Source organism: Nanorana parkeri, unplaced genomic scaffold (assembly GCF_000935625.1).
Source record: "Nanorana parkeri isolate BGI_ZX_2015 unplaced genomic scaffold, ASM93562v1 scaffold234, whole genome shotgun sequence".
In the NCBI taxonomy this organism is placed as follows: Eukaryota; Metazoa; Chordata; class Amphibia; order Anura; family Dicroglossidae; genus Nanorana; species Nanorana parkeri.
This window is the reverse complement of record NW_017306502.1, coordinates 461031-481173: the sequence shown is the minus strand read 5'-3', so window position 1 is coordinate 481173 and position 20143 is coordinate 461031. Positions and strand designations below refer to the sequence as shown.

The 20143-nt window shown below is 42.6% G+C and overlaps 1 protein-coding gene across 1 annotated transcript; it reads right to left on the bottom strand.

Annotated features, from left to right (window-relative positions):
- Positions 1-6039: 6039 nt before the first annotated feature.
- RPL8 (ribosomal protein L8) lies at positions 6040-13933 on the bottom strand. Its single transcript, XM_018556352.1, has 6 exons — positions 13869-13933; positions 12664-12807; positions 10697-10838; positions 8527-8745; positions 8300-8415; positions 6040-6240 (listed from the first exon to the last, which is right to left on the bottom strand). Exons 2-6 carry the CDS (start codon positions 12799-12801, stop codon positions 6082-6084), a joined length of 774 nt encoding a protein of 257 aa, XP_018411854.1. The 5' UTR covers positions 12802-12807; positions 13869-13933; the 3' UTR covers positions 6040-6081.
- Positions 13934-20143: the final 6210 nt, after the last annotated feature.

Here is a 20143-nt window from a genome sequence, read left to right as displayed (position 1 = left end):
CAGTGTATGGGTTGTGCCGCGTTTTAGACGCGTTTAGGGCCGATTTTGGTTTAACATTTAAGTTTAACATGGACTTTCAGGCACTTGCATGCGTTTTGGATGCGTTTTTGCGTTTTAGATGCGTTTTTGATGCGTTCCAGACCAGATCCAGAGCAGGTAAAATAGGGCTTGCCGCATTTTTTTCATCCGGTCTGGATCTGGTCTGGATCCGCACGCTGCGATGTGAACTGGAGGTCAAAATACCATAGGAATACATTGGACGCAGTTTTGATCCGGTCTGCACCTGCTCTGGTCCGGATCTGCTCCGCGCTTGATGTGAACAAGCCCTAAGTCGATTAAAATCGACGATGGAAAACGTTGCCAACGTTTTCCATCGTCGATTCATCGGCTAAAATTCAAATTTCCCGCTCGCCGCTGCACGCTGCTTACGCCCGCCGCTTACGCCACGCCCATGTCAGTTAAGCCGCTGGCGCCTACATTTTTACTTCCACCGTGCCAAGCTTGCTCCCGTGATGGACTACAATCTCAATAGAAACTAGTAGTCCATCACTGAACCCTTTTTAAAAAAAAATCCGATTAGTCGATTAATCGAACTCAATAATCGGCTAACTAATCGATTATGAAAATAATCGTTAGCTGCAGCCCTACTTAAAGAGCTGACTTATTAGGAAAGCAGAGATCCTTCTAGTCACAGCTCCCTTGATCACTATAAAGTGTATGGAAACCGCAACAACAAACTTGTCTTATTTGCTCCTTTTAGATCTGTTAAAGTGGACCTTTACCCCCTTTTACTAAACATCACAGCAGCAACAGCTCTGCCTCACGATATCAAGTCATCTTACATTCATTAGTTAAACAAACTTGTTTTTCATTTACTTACAAATAGAGCATCTACTTCCTGGTCCACTTCTGGCACAAATGATGTAATGTGTTGCATCCTGGGAAGATTACATCAGCTGAGCATTGCTGGGAAATCTCATCTATAATTCCCCTGAGATGATGTACCTGGTCACATGTACCAGATTTTCAGGACGTAAAGGGAGATGGTTTAATCTGCCCTCAGTAAAAAAATGTCCATTGCCTGAAGACTGAGGAAGTAAAGATAAGGTGTGCAAAGAACACAAAGTCTGCAATTATCTAGAAGTATGTGTTTGTAGATTGTCATTATTAAACATTTCTAAAGGTGTGTTTTGTTATTTTAAAGATATGGGTAAAGGTCCACTTTAAATAAACTGCTAACAGCTATGAAATAGTGACATTCATTACATACTATTCTGGTCAACAATAATCCAACTCGTTACAACGGAAGGCCCGTAGTGATCACCAGTGGCGTAACTAGTGACCTCAGGGCCCCATGCAAGAATCCCATGAAGGGCTTGCAGGGTCTTTACAGGGATTAAACATGGGAGAATATGCATGTATTATAGAATATTACTGCAGGTTTGTTTGCCCTGAAATGCACATTAAAGCTGAACTCAAACCTTACCTTCAGTCTTGTACAGTTGTAAAGGCTACTTTCCTGTATTCACATTGCTTACTCTGATTTAATGGCACACAGTGAGCTTCTCACAGTGTGCACCAGAAGCTGCAGATAGAGCCCACCTCATTTCTGGGCTGGAGGACATCCAGCATCATCTAGATCAGGGGTCTCAAACTCAAATGTCCCAGGGGCCACTGGGCATATTTTCTTCTTGCATGGGGGCCGCATGAGGAGAGAGGGAGGAAAGACAGCTGGGGGGAGAGACAGCCAGAAGGATGAGCAAGGAGAGAGCCAGGAGAGACAGCCAGAAGGATGAGCGAGGAGAGACAGCAGGAGGAGGAGCGAGAGACAGGCAGGAGAAAAGATAGGCAGAAGAGTGAGGCGAGAAAGCAAGCAACACATCTACCTGAACTCTTGTGCCCTTTAACACTTATCTGCACCATGAGTTGCAAACACCTCCTGGCTCCCCAGGTTCCAGCATCCCTCCATGTCCCATGCCTTCATGCAATCAAGTTGGAGCGCCAGGACCCCATGCTTTTTCCCTATCCGCTGACATTGTGATATCTTGTATCCGGGCTGTCTTTGTGAATCGCAGACAGGTGGCAACCCTGGCTGTTGCAAAAGGTAAGAGGCCCCTCTGTGTTACCGGGCCCCCCTGCTGACCTGAAGGGGCAGGGGCATGGCCCAGAAGGGCTTGCTCTATCCCCCTACCGGCAGCCCTGCCTGTGGGCCGAAAGTAACCAGTCCACAAGCCGCAAATGGCCTGTGGGCCAGTACTTTAAGACCCCTGATCTAGATCTTTCCTCCCCAGCCTGCCTGTTCTTTTCCTTCCCCTTTTGTTGTATTTCATAATTTTCACTCATGGAGGCTCAATGTTGCCTAGGGTGATCTGGAAGCAAATAACAAAGAAGATTGAACATCCAAGCAATTGACTCTGGATCTGAAAAGATAATTCAGTGAGCTCCCCAGAATTTTTAGCTGAAATATAGACCATCTCCTGTCTCCCACTATCCCTGCCTGCAATGGGATATCCACATTATAGACTACATGAGCGTACTGGAATGACTTTGGCCTCCTTACAGTGTCAGTCCCACTGGAGAAGAAAAACATGTTTTAAAGCTCCCTGAGAGTCCAACATAGACATGGTTGCTGAAAGAATGTCTAAGGTGATACAGTCCTTTCTCAGACCTTTTTGGCGTTCATGAATGCAATCAGATTTGAGACAATGTTGTCTTTTTCTAGAATGACGCCTTCAGATAAATGCTTTGCTTTGTTCAGCCAGAAGATTTTGCATTGTTGCAGCCCGGGATTAAATAGAATGAAATGGGATTTTTACCATTTGCACAACATTCTCAACACTTTGTAGGTACAAAATACACTCTCACACAAGTTCTGGGTAGAACCACATGTGGCTGTAATTACAGCTGGGAATCATTTTGGGACAAATCTCTTCCAGCTTTGCACTCATGGACCCTACAATTGTTCTTGTTACTTACTTGAGTTCTGTAAGGTGTGATGACCAGACCACTGGTATGTCTCACCACAGATTTGGAATTTGATTAAGGTCTCGTTCACACCTAGGCGTATTGCATATGCGCGTCTGTCGCACATTTTTTACCGCGATTCGCGGTAAAAAAGTTGCGTCCGCGATTCGCGGCCCAAAGTAGTACATGTACCTTTTCAGGCGTGGGCCGTTTTGTAGCGCGTCAGGGACGGGCGGAAATACGCCAAGGTGGGAACGAGACCATTGAATACAATGGGATTTATATTTGAGCGTTTTGTAGGGCGTTCGTCGAGCGTAGAACGCGCTACAAAACGTTCAGGTGTGAACGAGGGCTAAAGGAGAACTATGAGGCGAGTGCTTTTCACTCACCTCATAGTTCTAGCCGACCTGTGACAATGAGACTGTCACAGGTCGGCTCAGTAGATCGGGAGGTGAGCGAACAGATACCGGCGTTCGCTCACCTCCTGATCCTGTCACGGCTCTCTGCCGTGACAGGGGAGGGGCTGGATTCCCCCCTCCGCCAGCGCTGACTGGCGGAATGGACGGGGGAGGGTACAGCTGGCTCTGCCTCTAGATAGGCAGAGCCAGCTGTCACTCAGGATCCGCTTCAGCGTCTCAGTATACCGCCATAGTTATCCTAACCCCATAGTTCTCCTTTAAGAGTCTGCCCTTTGACTAGACCATTCAGGGATTAGTTTTCCAATGAATCGCTAGCTGTATAGTAAGTCAGTGTCCTGCTGGAAAGTAAACACCCTAGTTTCAGATCTGTTGCAGAATAAAACGAGTGATCTTGTATTTGGTGCTGTTCCGTTTATCTTGTACTCAGTGTTGACCAATTTCCCAATCAGAGGCAATAAAAAAAGAATCTCCACAACATGGCATTTCACCAGGATTATACACCAAGCAGCCATAACATCGTGGCCAACTGCCTACTATTGAGTAGGTCCCGTTTTTGCTGCCAAAACAGCTCTGTCCCACCGAGGAATTGACTCCACTAGACCTCTGAAGGTATGCTGTGGTATCTGGCACCAAGCGGTCAGTAAAATATCCTTTAATTCCTGTAAATTGGGCCTCCATGGATTGCACTTGTTTTTCTAGCACATCCCACAGATGCTCAATTGGATCGAGATCTGTAGAGAACCTGGAGGCTAAGTCAACAACTCAAACTCGTTTTTATGTTCTTCAAGCCATTCTTGAACCATACAATTTCCATGAAGGGTGTACTTAATCAGCAACAGTATTTAGTTAGGTGGTACATCTCAACATCTACATAAATGGTAGGGCCCAAGGTTTCCCAGGACATCGCCATCAAAATATTTTTTTTCCAATTTGAGTTACAGTAGCTTATCTATTGGATTGGCTCAATGATCCTTGTCATCTATGACCCTGTCAACCGTTTTACTTCTGCGGACCACCATTAGTGGATCCTGACCACTGCAGACCAAGGACATCCCACAAGAGCTGCCGTTTTGAAGTTGCTCTGGCCCAGTCATCACAATTTGGCCCTTGTCAAAGTTGCTCAAATCCTTACGCTTGCCCATATTTTTCTGCTTCCAACACCCAACTTCAGGGACAAAAAAAATGTTCACTTACTGTAATATGTTCCACCCAGTTTCAGGTGTCATAACGAGATAATCAAAGTTCTTTATGTTACCTCTCAGTAGTCATGTTATATCTGATCGTGTGTATTGGTTTGTACCAGCTGGTGAAGTCTTGAAGTCAGGTGTATTGCAACACAACCTTAAAGTGACACTAAACTCAGGAGTTCAAATCTTAAAATTACATTTAAGTTCCTTAACTATAAACAAAAATGTAACTTGTGTATCACTCAGCTGTAGATCCTCAAATCATTCCTGAATTGGTGCGGACACTGTCCTTCCTTCTGGAGGGTGGCTACTTTTCTTCCTCATGATCCCTGCGTGTGTTGTAAAGTAGCCACCGCTCCAAGCTCACACCTGTGATGGACTACAATGTCATGTTTAGTTTACCAATTTGCATTGAGATTGTAGTCCATTACAGGAGTGATATTGGAGTGGTGACTACTTTACAACACACACAGGGACCATGAGGAACAAAAGTAGTCACCCTCCAGAAGGAAGGACAGTGTCAGCATGAACTCAGATGATTTGAGGATCTACAGCCGAGTGATACAAAATAAGGCTGTAGTGTAGTAGTTATTAGTTAGGGTACTAGAATGCATTAAGATTTACCTCCAGAGTTTAGTACCAATTTAAAGGAGAACTATGGGGTGAGTAAAATACACTCATCCTCAGTTAGAGCCGACATGTGACATTAAAACAGTCATACATCGGCTCTATTGATTGGGAAGTGAGTGAAAACATACCACCGATCTGCTGACTTACAGATCTCCCTGCAGTGAGCAGTGATCATTAGTCAATGCTCCTCGCAGGGATCCCCCCTCTGCGACCCTCCAGCACTGACTGGAGGGACAGACAGGGGAGGGGACGGGTATAGCTGGCTCTACCTGTAGAGGCAGAGCACGCTTTCAAAATCGACAGTATTGTTGGAAAAACATCCCGGTTGCAGTCCTCCCAGCATATAGCAGGCAATAGCTCCACTATATGCTGAGTTTTGCCATATAGTTCTGCTTTAAAGGCTCTATATACAGAGTATTGTATAGTCTTCATGGTCTTACTATGCTAAACATTGCAAACAGGTGAAATATGGTAGTGATGAATACAAAAATATAGGAACTTCCACTTTGAAGTTGTGCTGTAATGACATTCCCCCGATGAACTAAGACAGTATGAAAACTAAGTTAGACTGAAATGTACAATGTTGGGATTCCCAGATTTAGAATTACATTTAAAGTTTATGTAAAGACTGAAATTTGTACCTCTTATACTGCCACAGACTCAAGTGCTTCATTTGTGGGAGCATAACCCTGTAAACACTCCAAGCTACTATGGCAGCCTGAAATCTGTTTACATGTATGCAGCAGACAGACACCTTTGTACTGCAAGTGATTTGGGTGGTAAAGCCATCTGATGACTTGCAGCAGGAGCACGGGAAAAGACAAAAGGAAGCCTTTAGGAGGTTTTTAAAGTTTATTCTGTAAATTATGCATGGAATATTTTTAGTTCTCCTTTTCTTGCACAGTCTTTGTGCCGCGCAGACGTCCAGTACGACGAGCAGCAATAAGACCGACTTTGCGACCAGCTGGAGCATCTCTCCTGATAGTTGAAGGTTTGCCAATGTGCTGATGGTTACCGCCACCGAAGGGATGTTCTACAGGCTGTGGAGAAATCAGGGAAAGGGTCAGTTAGGTTTCTTTAATGACCATCAAAAGAAATACACTGAACATATATGCTGCCCAACAAGTGGTTATGAGTTCCGCCCTTTTCTTTATTGCAATGCATCGGAAGTGTTCAAATAGCAATATTAAACTAAGCAAACATTCTTATTGTAGACCTGTAGCCAGTTTCTTGGGCGTCAGTACACATCACCATTATGTACAGTACTCATTACCACTGTACAGTATACTGCTAATTCAGCAGTCATGGTTTGTAATGCCGTGCACATTGTTGGTATAAACAGAATTACAAGGCTGCCAAACTAACCAAGGAGTATCTGTATTAATCAAGGCAACTGGACTTGCTGTATTTTTCTTGCAGACATTTCACTGGCCATCCAATCAGCTTTCTCAATTCAGAATGACTTATACAAAAATTATCTGGGAATAAATATAAAAAAAATACAGCAAGTCCAGTTGCCTTGACTTATTTTTTTACAGCTATACCATGACCTGGATGAACGAGAACCTTCAGACATATCCAAGGAGTTTTCTTCTCTGTAAGGCTTTGAGATGGGAGGAGCAAAAATACTTCCCATTCTTAAAGGGTATCATGTTAAGTTGTAATGAAGGGACAGAATATCTTTCCAAGTGGTTATTCTGTCTCATTGTTACTCCACTGAAGCCCGAGTGTCCAGAGCTTGTTCTGACAAAGGCTAAAAGCCAAAAACAGCTGTATATGCAAGACTGTTCTATTGCTTGAGCCCATAATCTGTGCTACACTCTGGCACTTCTGTGTGCAGTGAGCCACTATAGTAAGTGTTGCATGGCTTGGGACAAACCTTGACTTTGATAACCTCACAAAAATTAAGGTGCCAGAAAAATGTTCCTACGGGACTGGGAAGTCACAGGACCTTTTCCACAAACCACAGCATGCTGCTTCCATTCCACTCCTAGCATCAGCAGGGCTAGGGTATTAGACACTGGGTATCCAAAAGGCAAAGGTTGAAGTACAGTGAGGCGAAAGCAGGGAGTGTCTACACTTCAAACAAGGAGGGTGGAATAGATCAAAGATATAGGACTGCACTGGGGATAATGTGACATTTAATGAGAGCCCAGAGTTAGAGGTGGCAGGGTGTTTAGAAGCTGGGCTTGCATATTGCAATTCAAGTACTAGCACATCTATCTAGATGCCACGGGATGATTTAGTGAGCCAGGCGGCTTCATATACTGTACTGGCCAGTGTGGCATGCCTACACCAAGATTTTACATCAATGCTCTACCTGCAGGATAAAGCACTGACCAAAGACTCCCCACACTGGTCATTATTACAACAGCTTTGACCCTGCCATCAAGGAAAAAAAATGCTGCAGAGGTACTCCACTGGTGATCAGAGATCTATATGAATGCCAAGTAGGGGACGTTTACAGGCAGAACTGCTATACATGGTTATTGTGTCAGATAGTGTCACATGATGACTCCATAATAGGAATGCATCACTGCTAAAATCTGATCTTCACATATAATACAATTATCTTCATCTCTTTTCTAAATATTTGAAGAAACAAGGTTATCTACCAGGAAATGAAGAGATTTCCTCTCACTGCTTGGAGAGGAAGTAAACGGAAGTTTTCCCCAATGAGGTCAAAGTCAACAAAAACCTGTTTGAGGTTCTAACTTTACACCACTCTACACACAACGTAAAGTTTTGGCTTTGTACTATGTATCTCCTCCAATGGAAGGGATACTGCTGGACCCTTCAATAACTGGCGTTTCATCTGCTTGTAGTAGCTAAAGCCATCTTAACACCAAATTCAGCCTTTGAAAGGGAGAAGTTTTGTGCATCAGGTCTCATCACAAGGGGCAAATAGAAATGAAAGGCATAGAGTGTTCTCTGATGAATTAAGTATTACCACTTGTGATAGAACCCAATGACACACTATCCAAAAAAGTGACGGCCACTACATGCAAAAAGCTTTGCCTCTGAACAAGGCCCAAACATAATAGTCTTTATAAAAAGGTAGAACATATTGTGAAGATTTGGGATGACATGAAAACTTACATTCATAGCCACACCACGGACACGTGGCCAGCAGTTTCTCTTAGCCTTGTATTTGTGGTAAGCACGACCTGCCTTCAGGATGGGCTTGTCAATACGTCCACCACCAGCAACAACTCCTGCATTTGGAAAACATGAAATCAGCGGGTAAGGGAGTGGCAGTTTGCATAGAAGCAAGGAGTAAAAGGCTTGTAAATGAAACACAAGGCTAACAAGGCTGAAGCACTCACCAACAATAGCTCTGTTAGCAGAAGCGATAACCTTCTTGGAGCCAGAGGGCAGCTTCACTCTGGTTTTCTTGGTTTCAGGATTGTGGGAGATGACTGTAGCATAATTGCCAGACGCACGGGCCAGCTTGCCACGATCACCTGGCTTCTCCTCCACACAACACACAATGGTTCCTTCGGGCATGGTGCCAACGGGGAGGACATTGCCAATGTTTAGTTGAGCTAATAAAAACGAAACAAAAATAAAATTAGCATAGAATCAAGTATTGCAATAGCAACAGTAAAAGATTTTACAAACACTTAACCAAGTTGTAGATCAGGCAGTATGCAGACCCCGGACATTCACAGATCAGAAGAATTCATGAGCCTGCCACTGCTGACCACTTCAATAATACTAGTTATCCGTCTGCTATTTCAGCCCATTGGTGTCAATATGCAGAAAAGATTCTTTTAAAGAAAGAAAAGTGGGGTTTTGAAAGCACCAGATAATGACAACTCCAAACAGAAAAATATATGAAAAATATTTATTTCGTATAAATCTTAAAGAAAAAGGGGGCTTAATGCCAATAATAAAAATGATTAGATAGATAGTCCCTACAAAGCTCTTTCCACATACACAATACCTCTCCATTCACAAAACCAACATGATGCACCCTATGTTCTTATGGACATAGGGTGTCCATAGTTCAGTTAGAGATCCGCATGATTCCTCATCCAACTTGATGGAAAATCATGCGGATCTCTAACTGAACTAGCATTGTCTTTTGTATCCAATCATGTTCGAAAAGTTGTTCCTATTTACCAATTGAATCATGTCTTGTTCCTAGGGTCACACTCTGCTCCTAGGGCAGTGCTAGCGGAGAGCATTATTCCATTCCACAGCCCTACGAACATCCTTGTAAGGGCCTCTCTGTATGTATTCTGGTCATTGGCACTTTAACCCCAATCATGTATGTCCATAAGAACATAGGGTGAATCAAGTTGGTTTTGTAAATGGAGAGGTATTGTGTATGTGGAAAGAGCTTTGTTAGGGACTATTTAATTTAATCATTTTTATTCTTGGCATTGAGCCCCCTTTTCTTTTTTAAGATTTATACGAAATAAATATATTTTTCTGTTTGGAGTTGTCATTATCTGGTGCTTTCAAAACCCCACTTTTCTTTCTTTAAAATAATCTTTTCTGCATACTATTACCAGGGGTGTGGCACCTAATATCCAGATCAAAATCTTTACCCAATTGGTGTCAATAGTCACTAACCTGGACCGAACTTACAACCTAGAGAAGCTTAAGTGCTTATCTGCAGAACAGTTTTACATTATTCAGTTGAACCTTTTTGGATCAGCATGACCGCTAACATTTTCAAAAGGAAAAAGTCAATGGCAGCTTCCAGGTTTTTCTCATAACAGGTTCTCTTTCAGAAAAAGACAACTGTAATCAATGAGACCATATTGGATATTTGAAAACAAGACTCACAATCATTACTAGAAGTTAAGCTTAATAGAGAAAAGTACGCTTAGGAAACAGCAGGCTTAAAAGAGGAATTATGGGGAGTGTGAGAAAAAAAAAACCCAACTAATCCCCAGAATTCAAGCTGACCTGTGAGTCAGCTCTATAGATCAGGAAGTAAACACAACGCCAGTTGCTGACTTCCCAATCCTCTCCCTGCAGAGAGCGGTGACTGCCAGTCACTGCTCCTCGCAAGGATTCCCCCCTCTCGTCAACCCTCCAGAACTGACTGGGGGAACGGACGGGGGTGGACACACCTGGCTCTGCCTCTAGATGGGGTGGATCTTGACAGTATTGTCAGGATCGGTCCTGGCTGCAGCGCGGCTCTGCGTTATCAGCATGTAGTGGCAGTAGCCCGATATATACTGAGTTTTTCAGTCACTGGAGTACATTCATATATGTCCACCTGTGAGGAGCCTGAAGAGAACTATAGCATAAACAGTTTGCCCCATAGCTCTCCTCTAATACATTGATTGCCAACACAATATCTTACAAAAACATTTGCGGCAAAAAATAAGCGATGTGTATAACGTGTACTTGTTGTCAGTTCTATTTGCACCACCCACCAACTGATGTCTTCGCACAAGCTTAATGGGTTTTATGTACTCTAAATTTGAAGTGCTTTCCCGGTCATCATTTCTTTTCAGGATGAAACCCCCACCTTACCTTTCTTGCCACAGTACACAAATTGACCAGTGTGGATACCCTCAGCTGCAATGAAAAGTTCAGTCCTCTTTTTGAATCTGTAAGGGTCACGGAAGGCAACTTTAGCAAGTGGAGCACCACGGCCAGGATCGTGGATAATGTCCTGAAATAGAATAAACATTTATTTTCATAAGTTTTTGTATTTAGTAGAGAGGATCGCTGTCCACGAGCATTTTATGCCGGCTCTTCCTAGCAAAACTTTAAGAGCCTCTGTCCAAGATTAAATAAAATCAGACAGAAAGACCCTGAAAAACAATGCTGGATGCTTAGCTTTGTGCCAGGTGACAAGACATCATCTCTCCTCTCTTGGGGAGCCATGATCACCCTTGCTGTCTGACACACCTGAGTGCATCATATAGTCTGTCCCCCACTCCGTTCATACATCGGACAAACCTAAAAGTGTCAGACAGCAGCGGAAAAAGGGAACTATATAACATTTTATCTTTGTGACAAGAGCATGTGAAACACACTGTAACAAAGTCCGACAACGTTAACCCCTACATAACCAGGGGTTTCTTCTGTCTGGTGTACAGATTGATTGTAATCAGGGGACAAGGATTATTGTCTTTTCTTCAATAGCTGTAAAGTGCATGGACATAAAATCGAGGAAATTGTTATTCAGCCAAGTTACCCAACATCTTGAAAACAAGTCTGGTTGCTTGTGCCTATATATCTCTATATATTATTTCCTATTAGCACCTGTTATCAGGGACAGCTAAAAGATGCACATGGAGTCTGAGAGACCAACACAGAGGCGGTGTTCTCACACAGCCGCACTTCCTGCTTTTATTTTAACATCTGAATTTTTATTATAGATGATAGTAAATAACAGTATTACAGGAATGTACATCATGAAGGTATGCATCAGGTATATAGATTCGAGTTGTACAAAGTTGTTCATTACTGTTTTGTGTTTAACTTAGTGAATTATCACAGGCTCTATAAGGGTACAAATGATCTGTAAACCTGGGCGTTTCGGAGCACACACATGGAATGGATTGTCTAGGTTGTGGTTGCTTTCTTGTTTCTTCTGAGAATAAGGTCCATTGCCCGTAGGGAGTACGTTTTCCCCCATGTGTGTCTCCAGATACTTCCTGCTTTTATATAGTAATATGTGGCTTTTGTTATTGATTTACATCGAGAATGACAATTTATCAAAATATTTTTCTTATTTGAATTCCATTTCTCCCAACGGAAATCAACCAATTATATACGGGGACTGTTTCACTGCTAGGAGGTTTTCATTTTATTTTGCACTAGTTGTACCAAATTTACAGAGTAGTCATAAGGGGAATTTTTCACAACTGGAGATAAACTAAATCTAGAGCAGTTGCCCAGGGCCACCAATCAGCTTCTCTCTTCAGCTTGTTAATTTAAGATTTGAAAATGAGAGAAGCTGATTGGTTGCCATGCACAGCTGCTCCAGTTTTGATCAATTCCCCTGTGTATTTATCTGATACAACAAGGTCTTTGGTAAATGACAGTGATCACCAGCTTAGGATCCATGGAATTGACTTACTAAAGGCAAATAGGATGTTCATTATGCAAAGGAATATTCCTTTAGCTTAGTACCATGTGCAAGGAAATAAAATCATATTCTTGCTGGCACATGGTTAGATGATGGAAGTCAGCAGAACTTCACATCATTCACCAAGCTAAGGGGAAACTCCCCTGTAAGGTGAACAGCCTATTTGCCTTTAGTAAATCAACCCCCAATGTGTATAGTTCGTGCACCACTGTGACTAACATGTTCACAGCAAGCACACAACGCACAAAAACATGTGAAAAACTTTGTGTGCAGCATTCACATGCTAGCTTGGAAATGTACATATACAAACCTATGTCTTAGTAGACGAATGCCCCTGAAATGAAGGCACAGGTCGATGCCAATTGATCACTACGGGCAGCATTAGATAAATGGTACTTACTTTCACAATGCCCTTGATGTAGCCATGCCTTTCTGCGAAGTCGACAGCCCTCAGCTTAGCAGCACCCTTCCTGTGCTTTACATGGGCTTTGAAAACAGACCCCGCACCTTTTCTCTGTCCCCTGATTACACGTCCCATGGTGCACTACAAGACAAATACATATAGAACACACATTACATGAGGTTAATGTACATTGATATAAAAAGCCAAAATAAAATAAGTGAGGGGGGAACCAACACAACACCACATCTGCTGATTGGAAACACTTGGATCCAGAAGTTTACACAATCACTTCCGGTTAGTAATATGATCAATCCCTCTATATTCAGCAACACGTAAAGCCCATCTCCAGGAAAGAACACACACAATGAAAACTACTCCCATCTATGCTGATCTTGCCATCAGAAGCCAGCATGAGAAGAAACACATGTCATGATCTATAAGTGACGTGCGATTATCCATATGTACAGCGTCTAAAAGTGTCATTGTTCATCCACATTATGTGTAGGAAGGTAAAACTTGCCAAGATACTCATCTTAAAAGTGGGATTTGCCCCCCCCCCCCCAAGCATACAGACCTGAAAGTGCCATATTTTGGCATCCATATGCCTGACTACTTGGGCAAGTGTATTATTTGACCTTACTAGAAAACATAGTAACATGTGAAGAAGATACTAAAATGATTGTACACAACACACATGCATGTGAAATAAGCAATGGCAGGACTGCTTCATATCATTATGAGGGAATTTACTAACACTGGTTGTTAAGCACAGCTTCTCCAATCAGCTGCCATCTTCTACTTGTTCAGGTCAGCTTTGACAATGAAAGCTAGAAGCTGATTGGTTGCCACTAGCAACTGCTCCAGGCAGTGCAAATCCCCCGTGTTCGCTCAATGCCGAGAACATAAGTGCCGAAGCCCGTTCACTCTACACACCGCTCGGACTCTCAGTACAATGTTGTCATAGACAGAAAACACAGACGGCTTTTACACACAGCACCGTCACCCCTCAGTCACCGAGCCGGCCCGGCACCCGACTAACATTGATATAAACGTCAATCCCTCACCCAATCCCGCCAATACCCCGTCTAATAGGCCCCACAGGAGAGCAACCACCTCTCCTCAGAGACAAAGTAGACGAATGAGGCGGGATGGCTGCGCTTTACAGCGGATTAGAACACGGAGACATGGAGTTATCCTCCTACCTAGGCCTGGGCTGTCCACGAAGAGGAAGTTCCCAGCACCAAGAGGCGGATTTCTTCCGGAGAACGAGATCGCGCAAGGCTACCTGGGAAGACACGTCACGACGTGAAACCTCGGAAGCCATATTGGAATTGGGCAATGCCTTTAAAATGAGTTATTATTTTATTGTTATGTTATGAATTCATTAACTCCCTTCCAGTGAACTCGGTGCTATTAGTAAAAACGTTTTCTGACTTCTAGGCAGTAATATGTCACTGCTGAACTCTGGAGGGGATGAGGAAGATATGTGTTCCCAACAAACTTTACAGTAGTATCGTGCCATGTCAGCTAATGATTATTGCAGAAAGTTTAAAGAACAACTCCAGGAATTAAAAATAAAACCATACCATTATATTGATTGCGGCTACTCCCGCACTGCGAGGGTTATGTGTTTGTTTTGTCTAGGAGGCTCAAATAAAGCAAATTAATAGAGATGCACTGATATATCGGCCGCCAAAACATATCAGCCGAAAATGGCACTTTTGGCTAAATGCCGAAAGTGCCATCTTCTGGCCAATACAGTGGTGCATCCCATTCTCTCCTCCCCGCTGGGCGCTGCTCTGTGTCCCAGCGGGAGGAGAGAAACTGTGACAGGCTGCCGAGCGCTGCGGGAGGAGAGCGCTGTGAGCAGCCAGAGTCTCTACTCCCACACCGCTCAGCCGCCTATCACAGATCGGCATTAGACATGAGGACACTGAGAGACATTCTACCAACTGGAAGGAAGAGGAAGAAGAGGGAAGTGCTCACCAGTACACAAAAATGAGCACTTAACTTTTGCAGCGTGTAGGTAGCTGCTCTGCTAGGGTTTTTTGTTGTTGTTTGCCCGGAGATGGACCTTAAGTTATTAAAGATGCAAGCTTTTGGGATTCCTTAGATCCCTTCTTCAGGCTTCTGCAGGTAGAAAGCCAAACAAAGGAATCTAAGGAATTTTGAAAGCTTGCACCTTAAATAATTGAAGTCAGCCAATAAAGGGTATCACTTAAATTCCGAACTTTCTGTAAAAAGCTGCTTAGACATTATAACCCAATGCCTCTTGGGGAGAGGGGTATTGATAAAGCTCCATTTCAAAAAGCATTTCCGTGTTGCCTGCTGACATTTCAGTATATTTTTTAATGTACAGTAATTTATCAAAGAGTAAAGAGAATGTGAACATTAAAGGGGCTATTAATAATGGAAAAATTGATAGAATCCAACGCAGCCCCTTTTAGGCATAAACCTTCGGTGAAGGTCCAAACTTTAAGGGCGTGTTCACACTTCCAATATGGTGCATTCATGCACATGCATTAATTTGTGTTAAGACAGCCCTGCCATTTATCAGTAGGCTGCCAACACACCACAATGGATAAAGAAATGAGAATGTTCCTTTTTTTTTTTAAATCACAGCACAATGCACAATATATGCGTTATGGTGCAGTAGGGTGCATTGTGCTGTACTGTAAAATCGGTTGGGGTGTCATTCACAATGAACAGCACCACAACGGACTGCACATCAATATAGCAAAGCAGAGAATGGAACTTGCCAGTACATAATGCCTGTGACATTTCGGGCCATTAAGGACAGTGCCTGAGGAAGGGGTCCTCAGTGGCCTTGAAACATTGCACACATTATGTGGTGGTAAATAAATAATGAATTCTCTGCTTTGCAACAGTTGGGGTATTGTGACATTTATAAACTTTGAATTACGTATATTAATAATGAAAAGTGCATCCTGCCCTCAACAGAACACTGCGCCTGTATTTAAAGCCAGGTATACACACTTAGAATTTCGGCTGCTTCTTGATGAACTGATCAAAGATGCAGGTTGTAAAATTCTCAGCTAAAAGGAGCTAGTAGCCAATCAGCTGCTAGCTCTATTCGGGTATTGTGACAGCAGCCGCTGGCTGCTAGGAAACAGTGGGGAATTCCTCTATCAACGCTCGTAAACGTTGTTCAGCCCGCGGTTTAAATGAAAAATTGAACAGTGTATATCAGATCGAGAGAGCTCCTGGCCGGCCGTTTTTTTACTACGGCCGGCCCGGAGGTAGTTAAGCTATTGTGTGGAGAGTGCAGTGTCTTTGTGTAATGCTGCAGGAGAGCTCAGCCCTATGACTTTAACGGGTCATGCATCCAAATTTTTTTTAGAATGTCATTTGGAATTAACTTGTGTTGTTAAACATTAAAATAAAATAAAAAAGCAGCGTGCAGTCCCCTCCCCAATTCAAACCAGACCCTTTACGTCTGGTAGAAATTTTAGGGGGGACCCCGACGCCCCCAAAAAAATTAGTGGGGTGCCCCCTAAAAATCTCTTACCAGACCCTTGATTCGAGCAGCAGACTGGGAGAGCAGAAAAGGGTAGGGAATGAGTGTGCATGCGCACCCTCCTCCTGCAACAGACAAGGCCACATGCCCTCAACATGGGGAGGGTGCTTTGCCAGGGGGGACACACCTGGAAAAACAACTTGTCCCCATGTTGATGATGTCTGCCCCACAACCCTGGCTGGTTGTGGTGGTCTACGGACAGGGGAGCTTATCTGAATCTGGGTGCCCCCTTTCATAAAGGGGGCCCCCAGATGCCGCCCCTCCTCGTGAATGAGTAAGGGGTGGTTGTTACCCCTATTTATTCACCAAATAAACAGTAACATTGTAAACACACAACACCGTATACAAAGTCTTTAAACAAAAACAAACAAAAAAAAGTGTCCATCGATGTAATCCCAAGTTCAATCACGTTGTCCAGCAATTGTTGATCCTCGTCAATAACGATGGGCACCGACTCGCTGTAAGAAAAAATACCCAACTCCAGCCAACATGACTGATCCTGACGAACTCTTGCCGCAAAATGACAGCTCTGACCCAAATGTCAACAAAGCCCCAGAGCGAGTAATGACACCACGGGACTTGTTCCGTCCCTTTGTTGACATTCAGGAGCAGAACTGTCATTACGATAGCTCTGCTCCTGAAATTTGTAGTTTCCTTCTGCAGGAATCCCAAATTGCATAGTGTGAGTAAGTTCTAGGTTTATTAGAAACTATGTTGCTAGAGAGTATTAAAGATGCATAGGATGATTCAAATGGCATCAGGAAAAGCTGGGCCACTGATTCACAATAATTATTGCGGTGCGGTGAATAGGGTCATATACAGACATTGACAAATTTGTTGGTATCCACGAAAAATGAAGAACCAACAATTTAAAATAACTAAACTAACCAAAGTAATTGACATCCATTATAGTTTATTTCATATTAATTAAATCCCATATTAATCAGAATTTGCTTTCGATTTTTTGATTCAACAACATATTTTAAATATTAAAACAAATGAAAATGACCGTGGGGACCGTGACCGTGAACCTAACATTATGTTGCACAACCTTTAGAGGTAAATACTGCAAAAAAGCGATTTCTGTAGCTCTCAATGAGACTACTGCACCTGCCAGCAGGTAGGTAGTTTGTCCCATTCTTCTTGAGTAAACTGCTCCATCTGTCTCAGGCATGAAGGGTGGTTTCTCCAGACTGCATGTTTCAGCTCTTTTCATAGATATTTGATAGGATTCAGATCAGAGTTCATAGAAAACCACTTAAAAATACAGTAAACTCCCCATTATTCAGCATTCACACAACTGGCACTCTCAAGCTACCTGCAAAAAACTCCACATATTATGTCCTTGATTTTTTTGTTGGTTTCTTGATAGGCATGTGCACACGAAAAAAATTTGTTAGCAACTACATTTATTTAGCTGCTAACGAAATTCTCTGTTTACATTATCTGAAATTCTCTCTTTACATCTAGATTCCGCAGCCGACAACTGAATGTAAACAATGGGCAGTGGGCAGGATCAATTGCCAGCCTACTATTGGCTATTTCAAATTGCAATAGCCAATAGCAGGTGGGCTATTGCACTGCTTGCTGTCAATGAGTAGAGGAGTGGACCCGTGGGGGGGAGTTGCTTGAGAGTTAATAGCAACTCTCAAGCAACCATAAACAACAGTTATCCAGCATCTACCAATCCACATGGGTGCCGGATAACTGGGAGTTTACTGTAGTCCAATGTTTCGGTTTTAGCAATTCTTGGGTGCTTTTAGCTGTACGTTTTGGGTGATTATCCTGTTGGAGGACCCATGACCTGCAAATAAGACAGAGCTTTTGGACACGGGGCATTAGGTTTTGCTCCAGAATTCCTTGATAGTCTTGAAATTGAATCATGACCTGCACAGGTTAAAAGACATCCTGTGTGGGACACAGTAAAAAGCAGCCCAAAATATAACCAAGCCTCCTTCATGTCTCACAGTTAGTATGGAAAGGAGATAAGTCTAGAAACAATATGGAGTGTCAATATACATTTTAGAAAATTCCAGTCTGGCTTTTTTATGTCTTACTTTGCCTGACTGCCTTGCTATGTTTGCCTGATGAAGAGACCGTTAATGGTTCCTAGAAACTTTTGGACGATTTCTTAAGGGACCGTAATATACAGGGGTACAGGTAATATACAGGGGTACAGGTACTCCTAGAATGAGATCCTAATAGGTTGGACTTGATGGACTAATGTCTTTATTCAACCTCAAATACTATGTAACTATGTATATCACTCGGTGATGCTAAAATGAGTACTAAAATGTCTATATAAAGCAGTGTTAATACAGCCAAAAGTCAATATATAACAGGGACCCACAAAAATAGCCTTGGATTACATAAAGGTCGAACATGCTAATTTGTGTCTATGCTACATACAAAGTTGTCTGCCAGCATATGCAGTTCAATTTCCAGATAGAAATCCTACCACACATGCACCAGTGTCTATAATTAGGTAAGGTATTTAAAGTGGTGGTGTAGTTGCAGCTGTGGGATCTACAAACTAAATACATTTACAAATGTTAACAAACTTCTTGGTACCCTTACAGATCATTAAAACGATGGTTCATTCCTCCTGAAAAGTGATACTATAAAAGCAATAGTCTAATATATACCTGCATGTCTTTGGTACATCGTAGAGTACAGCAAAGAAAGTGTTAAAAGGTAAATGATTGCTTATTCTACAAAGATATTCTAAATCGGCTTGGACAGAGTTGTTGAAACCTCTAGAAAAGATTATAACTAACTGGATCATAGTGATATTTCAAGCTATTGTTTTCTGTAATTAGTATCACAAATCAAATCAATCTTGTAATCAGTCAGTCAGCCAGCCTATTTTAATGTAGAAAAGTATTCACTCTGCTGTCTGCTATCATCATGTTCACAACACTGAACATGAAAAAAGGAGCAAACGAAAAAGTTTTTTGAGGAAATCAGAAAGAAAATTCTAGATCAGCATGCACCACAAGGATATAAGACCATCTCAAAGCAGCTTGATGTTCCTGTGACTATAGTTGCAAATATTACTAAGTTTAAGGTCCATGGGAGTGTAGCCAACTTCCCTGGGTGTGGCTACAAGAGGAATATTGACCCCAGATTGAACAGAAGGATAGTGCAAATGGTAGACAAACTTCCAGAGAGATACAAGCTGAATTTCAGTGTCAACATACATCTGTGTCTGATCACACTATCCATAAAAGCATGCATCCCACCACCCTCCAAACCAGAATCAAAATGTAGTCAAATGGGTGCTGGCGTGACCAGCAGAGGGCGCCGTGTAAATCCAAATATGCAAGTAGTCACCCGCACACCAGGCCCAATGTGTCAAAATGTAGTGAGACCTACCCCGAAAATAAGACCTAGTTCGGTGGTAGATCTTATATTACAGAAATCCCTTTAGATAGCTCTAGGTGTTATTTTCAGGGAAACACGGTATATATACACATATACATACAGTGCTTCCCATCTGTGCATTGTGGTGCACTTAAAGTGATATTAAAGTCACTTACAATGGATGCTGCTCCTTGATGTTTAAAAATGGGGTCTGCTACTGTCCTCAGGTCATTTGAGGACAGTAGCCTGTCATTGTATGACAACAAACCGGCGGAGCCAGTCGTGACTCCAGCCAACTCCGCCCATTTGTTTTCATTTGGCCAGGACTTGCAATAGCGATTTGACAGATGCCGACCAAATGTCAACAGATAAGCTGAGCCAACACTGATGACACCACTAGCTCCGCCTATCTGTTCATGCAGCCCGCATCTGTCAAATTGTTAATTTTGCGGCGGGAGTTTGTTGCGTGCTGTTACTTTGAGCATTTTTTGGGGCTTTTTTTTTAATTAAAGGAATAATCAAAAACTTTTGTTTTGTTTTTTTGTTTTTTCAATTAAAGGAATTTTTCTAAAAGTG

Excerpts from the sequence above, each read along its gene's own strand:
- RPL8 (XM_018556352.1), bottom strand. The coding sequence starts at position 12,801 with ATGGGACGTGTAATCAGGGGACAGAGAAAAGGTGCGGGGTCTGTTTTC. Across the intron at positions 10,839-12,663 it reads ACATCAAGGGCATTGTGAAA|GACATTATCCACGATCCTGG; the intron begins GTAAGTACCATT and ends ATTCTATTTCAG. Across the intron at positions 6,241-8,299 it reads TCCGTGGTGTGGCTATGAAT|CCTGTAGAACATCCCTTCGG; the intron begins GTAAGTTTTCAT and ends ATTTCTCCACAG.